Raw genomic sequence first — 25,298 nt, 5'->3', positions numbered from 1 at the left:
ACCCCCGATTTAGACTCTTTAAAGTAAGGATGCTATGCCAGGATTTCTTGAAAACATGAAATCTTGTAATAAACACCCTTCTTAAACTAGGCTCAGTGAGTTCACCAAACACACCAAGGGCCTCGGGACTGACCACTCTGGGAGTCCTTGGCCACCACGAGAATATACTGAGAGAAAGTAACCTTCCTAAATGAAAATATTATATGAAAACAACAGTGGGAAGAGAAGGGGAGGAAGGTTACAAAGCAAAAAGCCGTGCCTGCGTATCACATCCTCTTCTTAGAGATGTCGGTAGCCTCCAAGGCCGCCCCCTCCCCGAGCCTCCCCTCAGGACAGGGCTAAGCAAAGCTGCCGCACTCCCACGTTCCAAGTCTGACAGCATCTCCTCAGAATCTCTTCCACTTTTTATCCCCTGGGAAATCAGACATCGCTCAATCCGATTTTAATTTTACTTTATTTTTGTCTCCTTTCCAAAGAGTACTGCCATTAGTTGACCCATCCCTGACTGAACCTCTGCTTCAGGGGAATGGTAGCTAGGTCTCCCCGAGAGCCAGCCCGTCCCTCAGCCCCTTAGCACCCTCGTGAGGCCCTACGGCCCTGCTGGCGGGGGAAGGCTGGTTATGTTTCTCTCCCCAGGAGCGAGGGGAGCAGGGGTGCAGGGACGCGGGCCCCGCTTCCCGCCCTCAGGGGTGCTGGCAGGGGCTCCGCCATCTTGAGCTGCTGGGGCCCCTCACAGGCCGCCTCCACTCCCGCCGCGTCGCCGCCTCGGCCACACACCCCAGGGTGGCCCGGCCCGGCCCGGCGCGACCCTCCGGCCCCATCGGCCCGGCCGCGGCAGCTCAGGTTGAGTCGGGACGGGACGGGACGGGACGGGACGCCCGCGGTTGCATCAGCTGCGGCGGCCGAGAGGCGCCTGCGCGGCCCCGTCCCCGCCTCTTCCCCGCTGCGCCGGGCGGCTCCGTGTGCGGCAATGGCGGGCGCTGACAGCCAGGTGGGCCCAGCAGCGCGGCGGCGGGTCGCGCTGGAGCACCGGCTCTCTCCTCAGTGCGGTTCCCCCTCACCGCGGGCCGGGGGTGTCCTGGGGCGGGGGGTCCCCTTCTTCCCGCCTCAGGCCTGACGGGGCGGGGGGGGGGCAGCCCTGTGAGGAGGACGGGTGCTGGCGGCAGGAGGGAGCTAGGCCTCTTCCCCCTCACCCTTATAGCGGGGTCGCCGGGGGTTTCCCCAGCTCCGGGTCGAAAGGTGGTGGGATTTACCTGAAGGTAGAAGAGCAGGGAGCTGGGCTGGGGTTTCGCGGGGCGAAGAGGTCGAGTGTCTTCCCTGGTTTGTGGGACTGAGGGGGGTTAAAGCGCCGTAGGTGTGAGCGACTGCTGGACAATGAGGAAATGGTGCTCGCCCTCCTCAGGTAAATGCTGGGGAAGAAAAAAAGGCAGACTGCGGAAAGAAGAAAATGAAGGAAGGGGCCGGCGATGGAGGGCGGACGGAGGTGAGCTGCCCTTGGGCCACGGGGGGTTGAAAGTTGCGGTCTCCTGGTTGCTGTCTTGGGTACTGCTGGCATTGCTGCAGTTCATCCCTCTGAAGTATTTTATCTGGTGTTACAGTTACTCCTTTCCCCGCTCTCTCTTACTTCCCAAAGTTTGCCATGAAGTGACTTTATTGCTTTTTACACCAAGTTGTAATGGGAGAGCAGCTCAGATTTCCATAGTTGCTGCTTGTTGATGCTCTTCACTGTGCCCCTGTTTGCACCAGGAGGTAGGCAGTGGATCTCTCAGATGAGGAAAGCCTGCATAAGGTGCTCTGTCTTTTCCGTCTTCATGGTGGGTAAATACAGATCCCTCTGACTGCACAGAGAGGGCCAGCTGCTAGCCAGCACTAATCCTCAGCCAACTGCATAGCTGTATAACCTTGGTTATGCCCAAGCTGACAGTCCTGACGTCATTATATGATGTGTAGGCTGGAGTCAGTTCCTGTCCAGGTGGCTCAGAGTAGAGGTGCTCCCTCAGTTTTTTGACCTAATAAGAAAAATCTATGTTGAAATTCTACAGTCTTTTCAAATTGATTTTTGTCCCTGTGTAGCTTATTAAACAGGTATTTAGTAAACTATATAGTAGCTTATTAACATATGTGTAGTTTATTAAACAGGTGTACAGTGGTACATTTCAAAATAACAATTTTCACTAAGCTAAAGTCTTATTACTGTATAGTTAATACTATATAATTAATCTGTTATAATAATGATTGTTAGATATAGTACCTATATAGATATGGTCACATAGCTGCTTGTGAAAAGTACATCCATTCTGTTTGCGTTCTTGACATAATGTGATACTAGATTACTCTAATAATCTGTTGATTTTTTCCTTTGTCTTTATTCATGATATATAGCTGAATCCCTGGCCTGCATTTATCAATGAGCGTTTAGAGATGTACAATAAACTTAAAGCTGAACATGATGCACTCCTTGCAGAAAGAGCTGCAAATGACAGTAAACCCATTAAAGTTACATTACCTGACGGCAAGCAGGTTGATGCTGAATCTTGGAAGACTACTCCTTATCAAATCGCTTGTGGAATTAGGTATGATTCTATTCTGTGATACACTCAATCATTTTCAGACAGCTCTATGTCTGCAGGTTGTGGCTGTGAGAATACAGGTAAAGTATAATTTTTCTCGGTCATTTATCTCAGCTCTTCTCAAGGCATCTTGTATATAATAAACTGGAGGTAACCGATAGCATTTTAGTTTTGGAGTGTAATTTTTTGCATTATGAAGATAACAGTTTGTAAAATTAAATAAGAATATAATTGAGATCTTTTAGACACACATTACTTGCATATTTTTTCCCACAAGTACTGTCGTTGCATTAAGAACTAATTTGCTAATAAATCTACTCTATCAGATTGAATGTTAGCCCGTGCAAACCAGTTTGCATCAACCTGGGGAAGATGACTGCTGAGTGATGTTTCAGTTGATTTCAGGGAGAGTTAACAGTTTGAGTATCTTTCACTTAACTGCATTTTTACTTGCATGGGAGATGCCCACGAAAAAGAGCATTGCATATCTCCAGGTTACTCAGACTTGCTGTGGAGTAGATTTGAACAAGGCACACTGGACACTCTGACAGTTAAAATTACAAAAAATTGGTGATTCCTAGAGGTGAAATGCTATTTTTTTTCATGCTTATGTGCCTTGTCATTGGAACCTTCTTTGCTTTTGTGATTTGGGATCAAGGAAAGGGTTTTTTGCCTAGTGGAAACAAAACTGTAAAGTTACTACATCAGAAATGGTATTTGATAATTTTTAGAAGAGAAGCTCTGTCTTTTATTGCAGTAGGATTTTGAAGTCAGGTTAGTACTTTGAGGTGGCTGCCTCTAAGTCAAGTATGTTAATGAATGTATGAATGTCGAGTATACAGTACAGTTTTCTTATCTCTGAGATGTGAGTAGGATTTTCATGAATGTTCAAGACCGGCTAAACTGCTCTTCTATTTGGAATTTATTTATGACATTGTACCCACTCTGAGCACTTCTGAAAATCTTATTCAACATGGAGGGCAAATTTGGGGAACTTCTACTTGATGATTTCAAAAGATTATATACCGTATATTTATTCTGTAGTCAGGGCTTAGCTGACAACACTGTTATTGCTAAAGTGAACAAGATGGTTTGGGATCTAGACCGTCCTTTGGAGGAGGATTGTACCCTGGAGCTGCTTAAGTTTGAAGATGAAGAGGCTCAAGCAGTGAGTATCTTCTACCAAAATTTGTTTGCCCTTGGATTTGCATGAAACTCAGCCTGGAGTAATTATTTGCATCTTTACTGTGTTCAAAAGATGAGGAGATGGGAACAGGTTTGCTGTGTAGGTACATCTGCATTTTCTAATAGTTCCTTACAAGGGAGATGCAGTACTGCAGATAATGTTCATTCTGCTGTGTATTTGTAGCCAAGTCTGCTAGCAGTTGCTGTAGTTTATTTCAAGTCTGTTCTCATTAAAATTATATATTTGCAACCTTCATGTTAATGTAAAGTATGTCTTTTGAACTGACCTCTTCAGCACTGACTTTGAAAACAATACTGAGTACGAAAGTACTGTCTATGTACAATCATAAAAGTACTGAATAGGCTGCTCTTTTACTTTGTACGTGCAAAAGTACGTACTTTATTTTGGCTGCTCATTCAGATAAATGTGGATACGCAGTAAATTTGTAAATACTGCCTTTAGAAAAATCATTTGATACAAGAAGTTGTCAGTGAAACTTATCACAGAGGTCTTGCATTCAAACTTAAGGTTTTCATATTGGCTAAGTGATGGCTCCTGTGAGATTTATGTTTTCTAGTCTGTGCAAATAAAAGACTGAAGTCTTATAGATTTGGTTTTAATTTGTCAAAACTTCAGGTGCACTACAAGATGGAGTGTAATTTTTAACTTCATGAACGTTCTACTTCAGTGCAGGATTTCCCATGCATAAAATCTTCGGATTAGGACCACAGCCTTATGTTGAAAGTGCACCTTTTGGTCTTTATGCAGAGCTGATTGATTGACATTCATAGAAAAAAAAGTTTCTGAATTAGTTTCCTGACTTCTTGACAATAATTGAATCATTTCAACAATAGTTGAAAATAAGAATTATTTGCTACCAGGCTGTAAATAATTTTCCAGTGTTACCTTCTGGAAATATTGGTGCTTAGGATGAGAGTGTTGCTGGGCAGGTCACTTCTGTTCTGCGAACTGCTCTAATGTGGGATCTGCATCAAGTATCCTTAAAAGCAAGTGTTGCAGAAAAGGTTTTAAATAAAATACTCAGAAATGCATTGTGCATATTCAGACTGATCCCCTCTTTTTTTACTTCCATTAGGTATACTGGCACTCAAGTGCTCACATAATGGGTGAAGCTATGGAGCGAATCTATGGTGGCTGTTTGTGCTATGGCCCACCAATAGAAAATGGATTTTATTATGACATGTTCCTTGAGGAAGGGTAGGTTTTGTATTTTTCTTTGTAGGAGCTGGGGGATGGCAGTCACAGCAAAATTTCTGTTACCTGCTTGTTCCTGGAACAAAGTCATCTGCACCAATGCGGATTGCTTTGTTCTTCGCAGTGTGTCCCGTCCACAAGCTAGTGCATTGCAACTGGATCAGAAATTGCAAGTGAAAGCAAGAATGATTTGCTTTTTTACGTGTGTTTATTTTAGGGGTGTATCAAGTAATGACTTCTCTGCTTTGGAAACATTATGCAAAAAGATAATGAAGGAAAAACAAGCCTTTGAAAGACTAGAAGTTAAGAAGGAAACATTACTTGAAATGTTTAAGGTACGCTGTTTTAGAAGGTTGTTTCTGGCATCGTGCAGTTATTCTTTAAGTATTTGTGACTTCAGCTGCATGTTCTGTTAGTGGTAGAGGAAGGTCTATCAAATTAACTTTTTAAGGTGATGTGTTCTTAAAAGCTCATTTGTGATATTTAACCAAAAAATGAGCAAAGGTGTAATTCTTAGGTTCTTGGGAACGTGCATTAGATTTTCTGCAATGGTAAGAATTCTCATTCTTCCCCTGGGTGACCTTGGCAAAATCTTTGAAGCTGCATTCTTCATTTATTTCCCACAGGTGTCAATTTACAATATATTATATGCAGTTATGTTATATGCCTATATTATATTGTCTGTTAGTAAAATGCTGTGGTGATACTATAACTGCATGTGCCAGTGCATTCAGAAAGGTTCATAGAATGTTTTTTAGAATCAGGACTTCTGAGAAAGTCCAAGCAACACTAAAAGCTGATCCTTTCTCTTTAGTACCTAGCTGCAAATAATTTACTGGTGTTCCTGAGATAGACATTACTCAGTTTTCACTGTTAGGACATCAGGAGAATCATAGTGTAATTCAGGTTGGAAGGTACCTCCATAGGTCTCCTGTCCAATCTCATGCACAGGGCATGGGGTCAACACTGAAGTCAGACCAGGTTTCTCAAGGCTTGTCCAGTTGGGCCTTCAAAACCTCTAAGGATGGAAACTGCACAACCTGCTGTCTGGGCACCTTGCTCCACTACTTGACTCTCTGTCTGCCTGTCTTTTATAATCCTCTTTTGATGCAGCATAGCATCAGGTTTGCAAATAATTTAAACTGCTGGCCCATTCCCTTGCTTAGCAAGGAGTTAACAAATATGTGTGTTGCTTTTCTTCTCAGTATAATAAATTCAAGTGTCGCATCCTGAATGAGAAGGTCAATACTCCAACTACAACAGTATACAGGTAATTACGCATGCATCATAATATTACTGGAAATAACTTTCTAGGATGAAATATACCAAATGAATGTTTTCGTATTCTTAGGTGTGGTCCCTTGATAGATTTATGCAGAGGGCCTCACGTCAGACATACTGGCAAGATAAAGACTATAAAAATTCATAAGGTAAGTGCTGAAACTGCCTTAGACAAATGTTTTCACTGAAAATGTGTTGCTGTCCTTGGGCAGTATGATGGTGGCTTATCCGTGAAATGGCTAGCCTGGCCAAAACCTCAATGTAACAAATTGGGAAAGGGTTGTGTGCTAGAATGATACTCAAATGGTGTGAAGCCCAACTAGTTGGCCAGGATCTGCACTTTCAGCACAGATAGGAACATGAGTGTGGCTTAAGGCTTGGTTGAACTGTATCAGTTAGAGTTTATAGTATTTGCTCAGCTGATGGTTATAGCTGAGTGTGAATAAACAGTTGGAATAGAATGGCTACAAAGACAGCAAATAGGCTTAAAAAAAAGACGAGAGAGCTTGAAACCATTTTTACATATTCTGTTCACCTTTTCTTTCTGGATTTTTCTAATCAGCGTTCTGAATTTAAGATTAAAACTCTCCTTATGCCTTAGTTGTTCTACGTTAAGTGTAGTGATTTATTAACAATTGCATGCCTTTTCATTTATTTTTCACATGCAGAATTCTTCTACCTATTGGGAAGGCAAGGCTGATATGGAATCCCTCCAGCGGATCTACGGAATTTCATTCCCAGATGCAAAAATGCTGAAGGAATGGGAGAAATTCCAGGAGGAGGCTAAAAGCAGAGATCACAGAAAGATTGGGCGGGTGAGACAGTTTTTCTGGTAATGTATTTCAGAAATACTGTGTGGATCTAACCCCTTAACTAGAAGCATCTCAAAGACAGTGTATACTTGCTGCCACAACAAGATGTGACACCATTGTATTTTCAGTCGAGTTGTAGAGTCAGGGGCTTTTCTCTCAAAGAGCATCCAAAGTCCTAAAGCAAATAACTTCTCTTTACACTTTTCATTGTTTTAAACACAATGACGTCCTTATTCCACAGATCAATCAGAACAGAACGTGAACACTTCAGTCTGCAAAACATGAACACTTCAGCCTGCAGGCAATGCTCATTCCTACACAGTTTGCTGCATCCTGTTCACTCACAGTTGTTCTGTGTGATTTCAGAATCCATCATACATTTCTATGGTTTTTTGGTTGGTTGGTTTTTGGTTTTGTTTTTTAGATGGAAATCCCTGTCAGATAATTGATAGGCCTGAACACTGTTACAACATCTGCTGCTAGGACTCAGGAAAACACACAGAAGAATTCACTTTATGCAGTCCTCAAGCATGTGCAGTTTGTCACAGCATTAGCCGACTACAGTTCATACATTCCGTTCATGTGCAATTAATTAGAGAGCTGCAGCAGCAGAACTAAACATCACTTGTGAATGTACAAAGGGAGCTGTGGGGGCACAGTTAGGAGTTGCACATAAACATGAAGTTTTGGAGCATCAGTAATGAAACAGGAAACTGAACAATCTCCTTCCCGTATAAGTACTGATAGAGATATAAATACTAGTGAAAATGCATCTGATCTATTAGTATTGCTTTTTTTTTTAGTTTTTTTAAAAAAAACCCCTTTGATTAGTGGTGCCCAGTCAGTAGTTATTCATTTGAGAATGTTAAGTGAAAAAGGTGGTTTACAAATAATAAGTTTTTCCAATACTGTTTTTCTGCAGGACCAAGAACTGTTTTTCTTTCATGAGCTCAGCCCTGGTAGCTGTTTTTTCTTGCCAAAAGGAGCTTACATTTATAACACATTAATTGAATTCATCCGGGTAAGTAATGTCTTTTGGAAATCTTCTTATAGAAGAAATTGCTTAATTTTAGAAAAATACGTAACGGCATGCTACATATAACAGTATTAACAGGCCTTCATTTCAAGTTGTTTAATCTCTTAGTTCTGTAAGGCACGGAACTAAAGAAACCTGGTTTCTTTGAATTGGTCTTGTCACAATCTCTGCTAAGTTACGTTTTTATCAATACTTTATACCTGCAGTTAAAGCAGTGATAATGATGCTTTATAATATGAATTCTTTGATATCTAATAGTACAGCTAAGCTCCCACTACAGCTGTTCCACTGATGTATATTGATTTGTTTTAATAAACTTATTAAATTTGGCCTTGTAGAAGTATTTGTTATGAAATTATGTGTAGGAAAAAAAAAATCCGGATCTTCCTGTTGTAATACTTAAAGTCTGTCTTATTATTGTATATTTGGGCTGCAATGTACTATCAAGTGTCATTGAATAATTAGAGACTGCTGCTTTGCTTGCAGGGAGGAAACTTGTTCTTCTTGCTTACTACAGAGGAATTGTTTGGGGGAAGGGTGGTGCTGGTGGAAGGGATGTATCCTGGCATGTCCAACTTGAATTTTTCTCTCCTCTTCCTCTTCTCAGCTCGAGTCATTGACTTTTGTAGGCCAGCATTTGTATATTTTTATGGCTGCAGATTGAAGGCTGAGCACCATTACTTTCGTTTGCTTTATTAGTTATTTTATGCACTGGGTCTGTTGTTTTAGAGTGAGTATCGAAAACGTGGATTCCAGGAGGTTGTCACTCCAAATGTTTTCAACAGCAAACTGTGGATGACTTCAGGGCACTGGCAGCATTACAGTGACAACATGTTTTCCTTTGAAGTAGAGAAAGAAATCTTTGCTCTGAAGCCTATGAACTGTCCAGGACACTGGTAAATACATAGCAAATCCAGTTTACCAAAGATGATGCTGATTCAAAAAAGAATCCTGTTTCTTTTGCCTGCTTAATTGTAAAGATGGCTATCTTCAGGTATCCAGATGTGACATGTTGTCAGGAGTGATGTAATTATGAGTCTTGTTGTCTACATGCTCTCTTTACTTGAGACACTGAGAAATGTCATTTTTGCATCATTACAGTGACTGTGTTTTAGACTTGAAGCTTACCTTGGTACTTCAAAACCTGGATGTCCAAAATAGATACTGGGGCATTGTCAATTTTGTGGCAATTTAGGCATTCAGGTTTTAATGCTCAGTTTTAGGAGCTGTTTTATCTTCTCTCTGTGAGGTGGGGGGAAGCCTATCAGCTATAAAAGGATATCTGCATTTGTTTTCTTGACAAAACTAGACGTGAATGATGGTTGTATTCAGATCACATCATTGGCATTACGGGCATCTGCTTAGGTACTGGCTGCTTCTCATTGGCTGTTCTTAGCAGAATTTTGATTCTGGATGAGCTTCAAGTAATGAACTTTTCCTTCAGCCTTATGTTTGATCATCGTCCAAGATCATGGCGTGAGCTGCCATTACGGTTGGCTGATTTTGGTGTTCTGCATCGCAATGAACTGTCAGGAGCTCTTACAGGACTCACTCGAGTACGTCGGTTCCAGCAGGACGATGCTCACATATTCTGTGCTATGGAGCAGGTATGGGCTGCTGTTAAAAGAAATCGGGTATTAAAATCAGATTAACTGATTTTTCCATATTTGAGACTTTATTTCTATTCTCATAAAGATTGAAGAGGAGATAAAGAGTTGTCTGCAGTTCTTGCGTACTGTGTATGATGTCTTTGGATTTTCCTTTAAACTGAATCTCTCCACTCGTCCTGAAAAGTACCTGGGAGATATTGAAGTGTGGAATCAAGCTGAAAAGGTAAACAGTAGTTTTATTAATTTTTTATATGAAAGCGAGGCTGCAGCTGGAAGTCCTGTAAGAACATATTGCCTTCTGGGAGGTACAGTGACAGCTGGACATGAGCAATATAACTTTAATAACTGTCTTCAATTCAGTCTGGCTGCTGGAAATAGCTTACTCTCCATACAGAAGCAGTCTCCATGTCAGAATCAAATTATCTCTCTCTCCTTGTATTTTTTTGGTAATTAAAAAAAAAAAAAGAGGAAGAGAACCAATTCTGGCAGCCCCTGTAATAAGACTTAGCCATCTTCCAAAAGCCAGGTTGCATTCATGGTTAAAGGGATGGGGTTAGCCCCTGCAGGTGCAGTGCTGCGGAGTAGATAGGGCAGGAATAGACATTACATGTATCAGAGTGGATCCCCTCTCAATATTATCTACAGACTTTGAATCTAGCATAAAAATTTCTTGCATCTTAGCTAATGCTGCTTGTTTGGCCTCTTCCAAAACGAATGCATTAATTTTGTTTATTTAAACTTGGACTAAGTATTTTTTTAGCTGGGGCTCTTCCAAAACTTTCCTTTTTGAGAAAATAAATGAGTTGCAGCAGTTACTGAGAAGTACTGAGAATTGGTCGTGTCACATATCTGTAGCAGCAGGCTGACCTGATGCTGTAATATGGAAAGACAGCAAATGATTGAGAAACGTTGAAGTGTATGTGTCCTTTATCTCTAGCAACTTGAAAACAGCCTCAATGACTTTGGTGAGAAGTGGGAGTTAAACCCTGGCGATGGAGCTTTCTATGGACCTAAGGTTAGTATGTTGATAACCCCTAGCTGGGGTAGGCTTTTAATTCTGTTTGGATGAGGCAGACGAAAGTTATACAATTCCTTGCTTTCCATTGATACTACCATAATCTGGGCAGTAGGGGTAGCATGCAAATACTGTTCTTTGCAGTATAGTGGATGAGTTGGAAAAACCTAAAAGTCTTCACGTGTTTACAAAATGATGCTAAATGTCACTTTCCCCAGAAGGACAAGTGTTGGGCATCTATTTGTGCAGAATGTTTGCCAGATGACTTCAAATAGATACCTGACCAAGACAAAGTCTGCATCTAGTTAACATTCTGTTCTAAGTTAATTAAACAAATACAGATGGACGCTAAATGCTGTTAATATATAAAGAATGGTTTTCGTATCTTATTATGAGCAAGGGGGAGAAAACAGTATGGTGATGCTCTTGGGTTTTATTCATGATCTTCTTGGTAAAGACAACTTTTATTTTTCACTTACTGTCCTGCACATTCCCTTCCAAGGTAATGTTATAACTAAATTTTTCGATGTCAGTATGCGTTTGTAAAGTATTGGTGCTGTTCAGGTTTGGCTGGAGGATACAGAACAAAACTGATTCTTAAACTGACAAACTGCTACAAGCTGAGATTGTTAAGAGCTGGGATTAGGAAGAGGGGATTTTTTTTATAGTTATCTAATACGATTTTAAGATGGTATACGGCTGAAATTTTGTGTTTTTCCAGATACCTAAACTCTGACATACTTGAGAGAGAAATAATACTCTGTGATCCTGGTTTTCACATAGCTTTAACACTTATTTCATTAATTAAACCAGTTTACATGTATAACCTATTTGTCTGCTTAAACAGAGCTGATTGGTTTAGTGGGAGACGTGAACAGAAGGCGGCACTGTAAGATCTGTATTACTGCAGCAATTGCTGCCTTAGAAGTAATCCTTTGGACAATAAGTGAATCCTAGGTCATGAGAAAAACAAAAATAAACTTATTGGTAAAACAAATTTTTGAAAAATGTTGCTTTTACTGGCATAGTTTTGTAGCTGTGTTGGGTTGCTGGTGGGTTTTGGTATTTTAAAAAGCGCCTTGCATTGGTTTTGTGGTTTTGTTGGGTTTTTTTAAAGCTGTCTCTTCAGTATGCACAGATTAAGTAGGGCTTTCTAGGAAATTTCCTGATACCTTTGAGCATAAGGACAGAGAGCCTTACAAAATTACTTGTAAATCTTTCCGTAATAAACATACACTACATTTATGTCTATATTCAGTCATCTAGTAAACTGGTTCTGATTTCTCTCTTTGTATGCTAATTCACTCAATTTCATTTTATGGGTTGTAGGTGAAATGTGTTGTAGGAGCTAATCATTCATAATGTGAAATGCAAACAAGATTTAGTAATTTCCTCAGCTGATTTGAAAGAAGGCAAATATCTACAGGAACCTTTGTTAACCTTAATTAATCTTATACTTGCTCCTAATACACTCTAGCCAAAGTAGGGTGAGCAAACATGTAGCATTTTGCACTGGTTTTAATGGAAACTAGTTAAAGTTACATTTTTAAGTTAAGCTCTACTTCTAGGTTACCTTTAAGCTACTTGGTTTTTTTTTTTTTTCCCTACTCTGTAACTGGGTGATTTGAAATTAAAGAAGGTTGTAAATAATTTATTTTGATAGAAGCTCTTTGAGTAGCTGAACTGTGATAAAGTCTGGCTTCTGAATGTAAAATTGAAAGACATTTAGAACTTCAGTTAATAAAACAGTGATCTGTGTGTTTGATACGTAAATTAAAATAAGGCACACAGCCCCAAGATACAGCCGTACTGGTAAAATGATTAATAAATCTACTGTTTTCTGTCCGTCTCTCCATCTAATTTGTATCATAAGTGTACTCAGGATTAAAGTGTAAGATGCAATAGAAAGAATAGGCTTGACTGTAGATACTCATAGTCAGAACAAGTGTCATTGATTAATATGATCCCTACTGGTAAGTGGACTATTTAACAGTAGGATTCTCATCCCATGTTCATGCCCTGAATTTGTAACATAAGCTACAAAGTACTGGAATACTGCATAATAAAGGAGTCTAAGTTTGCCAGTTTGAGGTTAAAGAAACCTCTTTTTTGGCGAGACGTGTTCAGTTCTGACCTTGCACTTGCACTTATGTGCTGCTGAATTCACTCAGTGAAAAGGCCCATGAAAGTCCCAGATTGAAACTCACAAAAAATACTCTGAGTTATGAAATGTAGTTCCCCCCTGAAGTAATGTCTCTCTACTTGCTCACCCTATTTTTAGCTCTAACATCTTTTGTGTCAGAACCTGCAAATCATTTAAGTCCTAATGTAAGCTGAAGTAAAAGTATGTTGTCTAAAACCACATAAAGTTCCTCTGCATTGAGTGAAACCTTCCATCTTAAAACAATGAGTTTGCTTTTGGAGGGGCATGCTTCTATCTTAAACTGTAGTAAAAGCTTGTGTCTTTTTGTTTCTAAGATTGACATTCAGATTAAAGATGCCATTGGCCGCTACCACCAATGTGCTACAATCCAGCTCGACTTCCAGCTGCCAGTCAGATTTAACCTCACCTTTGTCAGGTAAGCACGGAGGCTGGTGGTTTTAATTGCTATATAATCTAACTTTCCTGCAACTAACAGGCATAAGTTTACATCAAGAAAAAACCTTACATTAAAAAAAACCAAAACCTTTCTTCACAGCCATGACGGTAATGACAAGACCAGACCAGTTATCATTCACCGGGCTATCTTGGGATCTGTGGAGAGAATGATCGCCATTCTAACTGAAAACTATGGAGGCAAATGGTAACGTTGAAAAGTAGATTTATTAGTCCAGTTTGAGCAAACACTCTATGTAGAAGAGAAATTAGCCCCAAGCATGCAAAAATCAAGAGGGTTTGTTCTACTTGCTTGCTAAAGAGACGTGCCGTAGGTGTACCACAGGGCAATTCCTTCTGAACCACCTTTCTTAGATATTAAACAATTCTAGACATGGTAGCCTCTACATGATACCACTCATGCAGGTGCAGCATACAGCTTGTCTGCCTAAGATGTGTATCTCTCAACTTTGCTTTTGCAGCTGGGCTGCCTTGCAACAAGTCATTTATATAGGTCATCTCCTTTACCTGCTGCAGTATAACACCTGATGGGCAAGACCCTTCTGACTATAACAAGACTCAACAGTAAATGTTTTCCCATCATTAGTTAGTAGTAAGCTCAACAAATCAATTATGATTTGTTGTCTGTTGTAAAACACAACTTGAATCTTCAGGTCAAAAAGTACTTCTGTCCACACTGCAATTCTTTTAGACACTCATTTCTTTTTGGGAGATAAATTGTAACGAACGTGGGGCTGTCAAGGCCTCTGAACCCAATCTAAGCAGCTGGCTTTATGAATTTCTTGTGTAGATTTTAGTCCTATCTGTTAAGAGGATTTTTCATCCTAAAAAAATACTGAAAGCTATATAAACGTGTTCTGTTTGTTTGTTTAAGGCCACTCTGGCTGTCCCCACAGCAGGTAATGGTGGTACCAGTGGGACCAACGTGTGATGAGTATGCTCAAAAGGTGATGTATATGGTTTTGGGCCTTTTTTCCCAGTAGCTTGTATTTAGTTGAGATAACTTGGTTATTAATGATTAACAGTATTTATCCCAGATAAATGTTATAAGTCTTTGCATATTACATTGTATCATTTTTATATTACAGTGACAATTAGCTGCTGAAGTTGTAGATGTATCTTAAAGAGGACCCGAAATAGATTTTGGGTATCTAAACAACAAATGCTGATCTTTGTGGGGCTTTTATTTTTGGAAAACTTAGGTTTTTCTCTCTAGCTCAAAAGCTGTCTTACCCTTCAGGTTCTAGTCTCCTATGGCCATGTGCATATTGCAAAAGCAGTAAGAAAGATGAAGATGGGTCTTTGCATATTTAGCATCCAGCAGACCTTCTCCTGTATTTCTTTCAAGCACATTATACGTAAATAAAATAGTCTGCAAAATAAAAAAAAAAATCTTCTAATCAGAAAGCTCCACCATCCTGCTGCCTTTCACAATATCAAATTCAAATCACTATTCAGCCCAAAACATTAGATACTCACATCACTGCTTAGTCAAGTCATACATAGTTCATTGTCATGAATATCGTATAGTGACAGTTTAAATAGTTTTTTTTTCTCCTAGGTCAGGCAGCACTTCCACAACGCGGGATTAATGGCAGATGTTGACATAGATCCTGGGTGCACGCTGAACAAGAAGATCAGAAATGCTCAGCTTGCACAGTACAACTTTATTCTGGGTAATGTATAGTGCATTTGTTACGTTATCCTGGCTGACTTTCTTGCATAGGTTATAGGATTTGATCTTTCTTCTGTGAGCAAGGCAGAGAGTGGTAGTCAGTGGTTTAGGTCACTTTGCTCCTAAGAGTCTCCATTCCAGAGAGCTTCTCCTGCCTGCATGATGGGCGTTCCTGGCTTGTATAGCTGTCACTGAAAGGAGATCACTGTGGCCCAAGGCATTACTGCTCCTTTAGAAAAAGGTCTTTGCTGTCATCTGGCCAGCAGTGTGGAGACATACACGAAATCTCTTGCCCTTTGTCAGTCAGACTGTTAAGCGATTTTTCCACCACTCCCCAATAATTTATGGTCTTGTTTCAAGTGTATCAAAAGAAGTACCATATTTTCACTGCATTCGGCTGTCGTGCACTTCTGAGCTATACGTGCATGCATAGGAGAAGACTATTCCACGAGAGGGTGATGCAGGGACAATTAGAAACTGACCCTGAAGTATGTGATTTGAAGCACCATGTTAGTCATATCATGTAAATTGAGGCTCCAGCATTGACCCTAAAACTATCTGGGATCCATTAGAGTAGAAGGAGCCTTTGACAGAGAAACTCTACCCTCAGTAATTGATAGAATCATTAATAAAGTTCTTTTGTTCTTTAAAACTAAGCATATGATACAGATAAGACACAACCACATTTTACCTTCAAGACCACAAACAAATGATCAGCCTATCAGGGAAAAAAATCTCACCTAATTTATGTTCAGAGGTTGTTTCAAAGAGTTGTCCCATTGAATGTAGATTTGGTACCAGAGAAATACAGTCTCCTGTAGGAACCTCCAAGTATATTATATAAAATTTATATTAGTAATCAGACATACATATGTTATCTTGGTATCTGTATCTTAATGTTTAAGTAAAATAGCTTTGGGATTTTCCAATAAACTGTCTTGCTGTCTCTGTAAAGAAAACAAATAGCTTATTGGTTATTTACAATCAAGTTGTCTTTCTAATCTTTCCCTGTGGAGTACTCCATGTTTTTTCTCATTTTGACTTTGTGGTTCTCTCTATTAAGAAGTCAGTCAAGCTGGGCTTACTAAGTGTACTTTTCTCTCATATTTTGCTAAGTTGCTGTTCATAACATACTAAAACCTATTAAATGATACGAGATTAAATAAGGTTATTGGCTGTTGCAGATGTAAGTGGGGGGAGCTGGGAGAAGGGCAAAGAAGGATTTGATGTGTTGGTTGGGAAGCTTTTTAGAATTTTTGTTTAGTGTGCCTCTAAGTTTTAAGGGAAGGGGGGGGGGCGGGAAGCTTGCTAAATGTTAAGTTCATTCCTTTGTGTCTTGGTTGTTTCTAGTTGTTGGTGAAAAGGAGAAGGCAAGCGGAACAGTTAACATCCGCACCCGAGATAACAAGGTGCATGGTGAGCGTACAATTGCAGACACTGTGGAGAGACTGCTGGAACTGAAATGCTCTCGCTCCAGACAAGCTGAAGAGGAATTTTAACACCATCTGCTCTACCTGGCATAAAAAAAGATTCTAGTTTTCCTAATTCAGTTAACTACAGAGTTTTTGTGCTGAAACAGATTTGAAATATATTTCACATTTGGACCTCTCGCTCATTTTAGCAGAGATTTTTCTTTAGTGAGAAATGTCTCTTTTTGTAAAAATCAATTTTTCACAAACCTTGAAGTAATATTTCCTGGCCTCTGACCAATGATAGATGAAGCAAGATGAAATGACTTTCTGTGACTGCAAGGGAAAATGGAAATGTTAATCAGGGATACCCATAGCATTCTAACTACCCTATTAAGAATAAAATACATTTTGGTAACAAATGTTTTTCATGAAAGTTAAACAAAAGACCTCAGGCTTAAGAAACTGCATAGGAACCATGTGCTGCAGCAGCTTTCGGAGTGTCTCGTTTAGCAAGGAAAGTGATACCTTGCAGTCTTGTCCGCTGGTCTTACACCAATTAAATATATTGACTCTGAACAGTTCCCAGTCACAGGAATGGGGAAGTGAACAGAGGTCTCCCACTTCCATAGCTGTTGGTGCCTCTGGGAGTGTCTCGGCTCTCACTGCCTGACACTCCTGACGTGGGGCCGTCTGCCACAGAGCACCAAGCTGCTAACCAGATCCAACGGTACCCTTGTCCAAAGGCGGTATCTGAAATGTGCTGGCTCTACGGGTGAGGTCATCAGAGCTGTAGAAGCGGGATAAGACAGTCTGGAAGAGGTAGGGCATAGCAGGGCCAAAGAAGCAGCTAAGAAAACCAGGATTCTTGGGAACAGGAACTCTTTCTGTTCATATCCCTGAGCTGTCCTTTCAGTAAGGCTGTGTATGTCACAGCAGAAACAAGAATGTACCGAACTAAAAAGGATGAAGTGTTGGTTTTTTTTTTTTTTAAGACAAATGCTATTTTTCAATTTAATAGGTACAGTCCCCTTCAGTGGAACACTTCCCTCCCAAGCCCCTAGTCCAGGGCATCACATACTCAATTAGCAGCCTCTCCTGTCTCACAGTTGAGGGATGTCATCAGTTGGTTTTGTGTTTGGTTGGTGGTTTTGTTGTTTTTTTTTTTTTATTCTTGCACATCTGGCTGACAAGAGGCAAATGTCTGTCACTGACAAAAAATAAAATCATGGTCTGAGTTTTTTTGGTTTTTAGGGGTTTTTTTGTTAACTGACCTAACAGCTTCCAAAGGTGGTTGATAACTGTTCCTTTAAAAAGAAAGCTACTGCCCCAGCCTTAGCAAAGATCAGACAAATCTAAGGACAGGTTTGACCCATCCTGTCTTATGAAAAACCTCCAAGTCTCACCATTTCCATTATGTCTGGGCAGAAGCATTTCATCTAGCCTTTTCTCACCTGTCTTTCTCAGGGGTGATGGTAACGTATCAGCAGTTGAACCCATTGTGAATTCAGTCTCACCAGACCACAACCCCAGCAACTTTTAGCAAAACCTATGTCCTCCTCTTTTGGTTCATTCAGACTAAATGTTGCATCTAACTGCTGTGGAAAAAAAAAGGAAAGGGGGAAATTGACTTCCCACTGCCTTGCTGCTTTCAAAATTATCTCGGTGAGGGTTAAGTGGGTTATTTTCTATATTTTGCACCTGCTTTACTTTGCTGTGAAGTGACTGTTGCTTGTGTAAAACAGCAGAATCGGATGTCAGCTATCCCTGGGGCAGAAGGACTTCACTGAATGTTGAAGCAAACTGGTCCCCCAGGGAAGAGGCGCCACTAGCTCTGTTTCTCTCTAGGAATCGTGCCTCAAACCACCTTTCCACTAGGCTGGTGTATTTGTTGATTTTCACAGAGAGCTCTGCCTTTTGTTTTGCAGGGATCCCTAGGCACTTGAGCATTAAACTGCTGTAGTCATGTAATGAGATACTGGTGCTGTAAAACACTAGCCACTACTGTGTGTGGCTCAGTAGGTGTCAGTCTTGGGCAAGTTATCCTTCTACAGAAACCTCATTTACTTAGATCATGCTTTTAAATACCTATCTAACAATATATGTGTACATATATGAATACGTTACTAGAAACACCACCTAAGGGTACAATCCAATAAAATATGTACCTCCAGCAGGGTGTGGACAGAACCGAGGTGTCTATGTCCAAATCATGATCAGTGCAACGCTGCACTCAAGCGCCATCTAAACTCATGCTCTCTGCTGTTTTAAGTTCTCCAGCTGCCAAGAGCTGTGGACGTGCGCAGAAGCAGGACTGGCCTGGCCCGAGCAGCACATCCTCTCTCAGTTCAGCCAGAAGTCCTTTGAAGGGACAGCTTTGGTCACTGCTTATCACCTTTGGTAGGACTAAGCTCCCGACAAAGGACTGTGCGTGTCTCCTAAGGCAGGAGGATGCAACTTTGGTGTCATAGCTTAATGGTGGGACCGCTTGTCAAGCAGGAGAGAAGCCTTTGTATCGTTCTTTCCAGGGTCTGAGAAGGCTGAAAGCTACCTCTCCAGTTCTGCGGAGCATGCTCTGATTACCAGCATTAGGCAAGAGAAATACAAAACGTTTGCAGCTTGGTTTTTAGTCTGTACGTCCCTGGGGAGGTTTTCATGGGCATGTCAGTCAACTCATGTTTGCCACAGACTCCTCCAGGCCGTGGGCGTTTGCTGTGGAGTAGCTGGTAAGGTATAGCTCCAACTCTGCTTTACTTCACAGCAAGTTTTGTTTGCTCATACCTTAAAGCAGATTTCAAAGCAAATAGCTGAAGGAGGCACACAGAATGACAGGGAAGGAAGATGCCTAACCTGATAGATCATCCAAGCATATACAAATAAGGTCTGGCAGGAATATCTGTGCCTGCCAGGAACCACTGTGCCAGTGTTCAGTTTTCTGTGAAACTCCTCAGTTCTGCAAACGCCTGTGAAAGAGCTTCCCCTAGCCCGGAGCCATCTGGATGCTGCCACGACCAAGGGTAATTCCAGTAAGACTCTTCCTGTCACACCTTGGGATGAAATTCCCACAGTGGCTGATACTACTTCCTCAGTTACACCACGGGGACAATCTGATGCAGTTTCAATATTCAGATTCAGTAATGTTACGTCAACTCCTCTAAAAGCAGTGAAGCATCACCTTCAGGGAGAACCCAGCTGTGAGGTAAATTGTTAATTGGTGTAGGCATCTTTACACAGTCAGTCTTACCCTGACTATGTTTTTTTCCATTGCATCCAAACCCAGTCCATGCCTGTTTCCCCAGAAAAGCAAACACAGCAAGCCCTCTGGTAAAAGAAAACTAGTTTACCAAGTCTGACTTTCCCCGTGTTAGAGTAGGCCAAAATTAAGGGGTCTTTGAAAACTCATTTCAGGCCTTCAGCTCATGCCCTCTGTTAATTTCATGATCGCCTTAGTCTTCACCATTTCTTAATTGCACAGTCAATACTGGCAAAGACCTGAGCAACTGGCCCTCAAACCAGATAACAGTAAACTGATGCTATGAAAATTAAGTATTGCTAAAGGCTATGCTTATTAAAAAAAAGGCAGCACATACTGCTTGGTGCTTAGAGTATTTCCAAAACCGTTCAGCCTTTCTACACACTAGTGTTTTCCACCTGCCTTGGACAGGAATATTCCTTCACAGTTGTCTGGTTGGGGTTGATGCCTTGTTAGCCACTGTGAATGCTCACACAGAATGAGCTACATTTGGACTTGTATCAAAGTTAAGTTTTTTCACTTAGGAGAGCCTCTGGAGCAAGGCATGCATTAACATCTTCCAATAAATCACTACAGAGACCATGCGCTCAGATAAACTGGGGCAGCCAGGAACGTTTTGTAGTGTTCTCAGACATTAAAGGTAAATCATCTGAGATTACATATTTAGTTTTAATACATAAGGTATCTGTATCCCTCTCAAAACAATATCCTTCCACTGGATCACAAAGCTTTTCTGCAAACAGGAAAATGTTCTGAGATGCACAGAGGGCAGCTGTGAAACTGAAAAAACTCCACCAACCAAACCCAAAGTGTTCAGCATTCAGGAAAAAAAAACTATTTATGCCAATTAAACATGACAGGGCTTCCACAAGGCAACTGTGTATATCTATCCATATTAAAAGATAAAGTAGTAGGGACCACTAGAATGGAGGCACAACAGCTGAATCCATACTGCATCATGGGACAGCCTTGTCTTCCCCAAAGTCTTTGGAATTGCCTCCCTGGGATCCCCAGAGAGAGAAGCAGAAACAGGGACAAGAGGGTTGGCAGAGGGGAGCAGAGATTAGGCAAGAAAGCATGGAACAAAGACACGCAGTGCTCTCCTTGCAGACACCCACATGCAAAGTACAATTAAGCTCCTTGGAGTCTGAAGCATCCCACCCTGTGATGGGTTTATCTCACTAGATTAGAAGAGAATATGTTCCCAGCACGCCGGTTTGGGGCTGACACTTCAAGCACCTTTTGCTATCCATCACAAGAAGAAGCAGGCTTATAAAACAGACATTTATTGCTTTATTACAGTCTTGAAACATGACTCTTCATTTCGGGAATACTCAAAACTAACCCTTGTACATTGAGTGTGTATGGCAACATCAGCACAACTTAATATTCTGCAAGAGCTTAAACGCACAATGACATTAATCTCATCATGTTTAATATGTGATTTCTCAATTGCACACTTCAGGGACAAACTGTAACCTGTCTACAGCACATTAGCAATAAAAGGAAAATTTATCTCTATTTTTGTTTAATGGGATAAAGGCCCATAAGGATGTAAAATATCTACCCCTGTGCATCTGCAAGGATGTCAGGCTGCACATTGGAACAGCTTTGAATGAAGTGAGCAATGGACGACTTCTTAGCTATCAATATGAGTATGAATATGGAAAGACACCTTTTACTGATGCAGCCACTGAAATGTTAAAATGGGTTGAATTACTAAGTATACCTTTCCAAGAAGCCATTGCCAGCTGAGAGTTAATAATCATACAATGACATCATTAATTCATAAATACTCCACTTAGCTATGGGAAATCAAATCACATATATGTGTTCCGAGTTCTGGCCCCCACATCAAGACAGACGGTGTCAGCAGAGGGATCAGGTGGAGTCCAAATACCTTCACATCATGCCAATAGGACAAAGGGATCAAACAGAGACTTTCTTTAGGAGTAAGATTCCTTTCTTTAGGATTTTTACACCACTGTAAGTCTTTGAGCAGATCATCCCTGAACAGATGGTACATCCACTTTGCTACCAAGGTTCCCCTTTCTCACACTGAAGGCAGATATCCCTACACTCCTCAGCATCAGGAGGCTGAGCTATTTGTATCTCTTATTGCCAGAGATTTTTCTGAGATTGTTCACAGGTTGGAAATAAAAATAATTTCAGAATGTTTGGGTTTTACTTTCCAATGACAAGTTTGTTTTGTTTTTTTCAGTACAAGACTTTTTCCACAGAATAAGACACTCAAGATCTGACTAGAAATGACAATCAAACAACACATCTCCATTTCATTGTATGATATACAAACTTGAATCATTCTGGATTTGCAGGTGGGGAAATGAGACTTAAGGAAGAACAAAGAACACATTATTTTAAAGAAATTCAGAGCTGTTTTTTCCAGGGCTCAGCTCCCTCAAACTAGAGCTCGATAATTCTTTCAGATTTCATGTACAGACTGTCAGAGGAATCCAGCATTTAGCCTGGCTGGTTTGGAAAGGACAACAACTCACTGATCTGGAAAGCTGACAAAAAGAGCTGTTTAATAAAACTGAACTCTTGCAACTGAATTCAAGAAAGATCTCAGCATCTAGAGTGGGACTCGGCTGGAAACTAGAGCCCAGTTTCAGTCCGTAACTGATTCTGCAACCAGCTGCTGCTGCCTGGCCCTGAAGTACCTAAACTGTAGAGGCGATATCTTATTCATCTTAAAACTCACCACTTGCCATGCACTGAGTCCCTGTCCCAGATGTAGCATCCCCCATTTGGTTCCCTCCTCTGCCTGAGGGGATTCAAACCCAAATCCCCAACATCCAAAGAAGAGCATATTGTGAGGCTGGGGCTCCCTCCTATATAGAAAAAGACACAAGAAAAGGGAAGAGAGTAAGGAAATACAGAAAACAAAGCCTGGCTGTGCTGCCTAGTAGATCTGGGACTCTTATTGGGAGTTTCAAACACACTTCTACTTTACAGGAAGGAGCTACTCTCTTCTCACCACCAGCATATAAAGTTAGGATCTTTCTTTACTATTTCTGCTTTAATAAATCTTGAATTCCCAGCAATTAAGTCCTGAGTTTTCAAGATGCTCCACATAGAGCCAGTGGGGTACAAGGTGCAATGATGTGGTGTATGGCTTTGTGTTCTCAACAGAAGAATACCTTGCAAAGCAGTACTTTGTTTACAGGATAATCTGTTATCTTCCAATTAACAAACTCATCAGAACAAGTATCATAAACCACTGATAAAGTCATTGCAATCGTCCCTATGTATGGAAGATAGTGCAGGGAGATTATGGCAAGCTGTCACTCTTCGTCTAGCAGTCTTTCCAAGTGAACGGAAGAAAGTAGCAGCTATAGTTTGTGACATCAGTCTGCACATGAATTAAGATATACCAAATAATGCAATTTTCCTTCCAATGCAATGAAGAGAAGTATTGCATTGCTTAGAAACATCTGTCTTGCACTACTCATTAAAACTCAAGATGGAGAGAGGTTATCAGTATGTATCTCATATGGAGCACTAGTCTCATCACAGTAAATGAAGAACCTGCTGAAGGTCGAAACACTGACACCATTCTTATCCCACCCTGCTGTAACCAGGATAAAGTGCTGCCACTACTGGAAAACTGCAACAAAGCACATTTCAGCTTTGTTTTCCTGAACAGCAAACAGGAGGCAATCGTGCAGTATCTAAATCATGGCCTGAGCAGAGATCATCAAGTGAGAAAAAGAAAAAGCTGCAGGAACTGTGTGAGAGAAGGACAAGGAATGGAGGAGACAGCAGGGTACAACAAATGAGGCAAACAAGGGAGTGCTTTTAGACTCAGACCTGGAATGGGGAAGAGGAGCTGTTATCTGCCCGTTTACATTCGTGTGCCATTTTGCTGTCAGCACAAGGCAAGGGCTCCACACAGGAGGCGAGGCCAAGCTCTCAGAAGCCATTTATTTCCATGGTTTGCTTTCCTCTTCGCTTTCATTTCCGCAAATGGGCTTTGTCAAACTGCTGCAGCAATTACATGTGAAACAACCGAGGCCTGTTCGGCCTGCGAGCCTCCATGACCCATGGAGGCTTTTCCAATACCCCAACCCAGGGTCTACTGAGCAACTTCTGAAAATCAGCCTAGTTGCAATTTTCCCTGCTAGCTTTCACCCGGAGTCCCTGGCTAATGGAGAACCTCCTCCACCACTGTCTCACCTATACTACCAAAGAAAATATGTCAGGCATTGTTGTCTGGCTCCAAGGCCAAAACTCTCTTTCCCCTCCCCAACCGAAGATGCTGTGCCCACGCTGCCTACTGAGAGCAGTGTCCTCCAGCTGCCTCCCCCAGCCGTGCCCAGCCGTGCTCTGAGCAGAGGGCTAATGCTGGGCTGTGCCGAAGAATATGCCGACCTGCAGACATTGTAGAGAGTTACGGACCAGAGCCTCAGCCAACATGCTGAGCATGGTTTAGTTACCGTACATCGACAGCTAATCGGTCACACTTGTTCAGACAAGTATTTCTGGGCTTGCTATATTAGGGGGTGCTAGGAAAGCACAGGTGCCTGTGTCAGGGCTCATAGGGTGGTGGGCATTTGCTGTCCCCGCTCTCCTAGCACAGATGCTGTTTTAGATGACAAAGGAAATGACAATTTGAAGTTCAGCTGCACGTGTCAACCCAAAACAGGGACAGTGAAATCTCTGTTCTCGTATGTGCCAAGAGCTGCCAAGGGGGTCTTCTCTGCAACTCCCCTCTCTTCCCTGCCACAGCTGAGCAGGCCATTCATTCTCAGCTTCAAACCCCTGGGAGAATACCATTTGCTCATGAATGGTAATTTATAGTGCCTTTGTTACGTAGCCTCTTTTTGAACATGACAACATGAGCTTAAATGGATTATCTGTGTCACAGCCAGAGACAAAATAAATAACAACAGCAACCAATGGCGCAATCTAAAGAGAATTTCTACAAATCTTAGTTCACTGATGGCTACCTGTGCAAGCCAGGGTTTTATGCCAGTTGAAGGAATAAACGCTAAGCTCAAAATTATAACAGAAGTCCGGAGTAGAAGTTTTAACTTCCCATCCTCAGCTCTGTCCCTTCATCGCAGGGTCATTCTTCTTAAAAACTGTCCTGGTGATGTGGCAGTAAATCATATAATATGATTAATATAATAGTATTAATGCAGTGCCAAGGGACCTCAAACAAGATCAAAACCTCATTGTTCAGAGCTCTACAGAGGCAGCCTCTGCTCTGAGGAGCCGGCGATTTAATTACAGGGGGCACCAGGAGTGCAGAGCGCTGCGGTGACTTACTGGGTGTCACCCTGCAAACCCCTGGAAGAATTGGACCTTCAGGCTTGCAAACCAGGGCTCTGCTCCCCACGACACACTGCCTCTTCTATTTGCTTTGCCAAGTAGCATTTTTTATTAGATTGCATTTGTTAGAAGAAAGAGTAACCATGGACGTTTGTATATGTACGTGTGCAGAGTCTGTCTGCACCACTGCAAACAAGCATGGCACGAGGGGATTGCTGTTTCTTGCACCACTTATTTTTAGCAGCTGCCAGTACTCACTGACCCAGAGCAGTAAGTGAACCACGCTATCAGCAACAGAAAGAGAAAAGAGATGTGGTCAAACCT

At 41.4% G+C, this 25,298-nt stretch overlaps 1 protein-coding gene across 1 annotated transcript; it reads left to right on the top strand.

Moving 5' to 3' along the window:
- Positions 1–953: 953 nt before the first annotated feature.
- TARS1 (threonyl-tRNA synthetase 1) lies at positions 954–17,663 on the top strand. The gene is made up of 19 exons (XM_050912718.1): positions 954–991; positions 1,403–1,483; positions 2,383–2,573; positions 3,615–3,738; positions 4,853–4,974; positions 5,189–5,306; positions 6,177–6,241; positions 6,323–6,401; positions 6,921–7,067; positions 7,987–8,085; positions 8,830–8,996; positions 9,545–9,707; positions 9,796–9,933; positions 10,648–10,725; positions 13,204–13,304; positions 13,425–13,529; positions 14,217–14,289; positions 14,904–15,018; positions 16,368–17,663. Exons 1-19 carry the CDS (start codon positions 971–973, stop codon positions 16,514–16,516), a joined length of 2,136 nt encoding a protein of 711 aa, XP_050768675.1. The 5' UTR covers positions 954–970; the 3' UTR covers positions 16,517–17,663.
- Positions 17,664–25,298: the final 7,635 nt, after the last annotated feature.

The sequence above is a fragment of the Gymnogyps californianus genome, chromosome Z (genome assembly GCF_018139145.2).
Source record: "Gymnogyps californianus isolate 813 chromosome Z, ASM1813914v2, whole genome shotgun sequence".
Classification (NCBI taxonomy): domain Eukaryota; kingdom Metazoa; phylum Chordata; class Aves; order Accipitriformes; family Cathartidae; genus Gymnogyps; species Gymnogyps californianus.
This window is presented reverse-complemented; position numbering and strand designations above follow the sequence as displayed.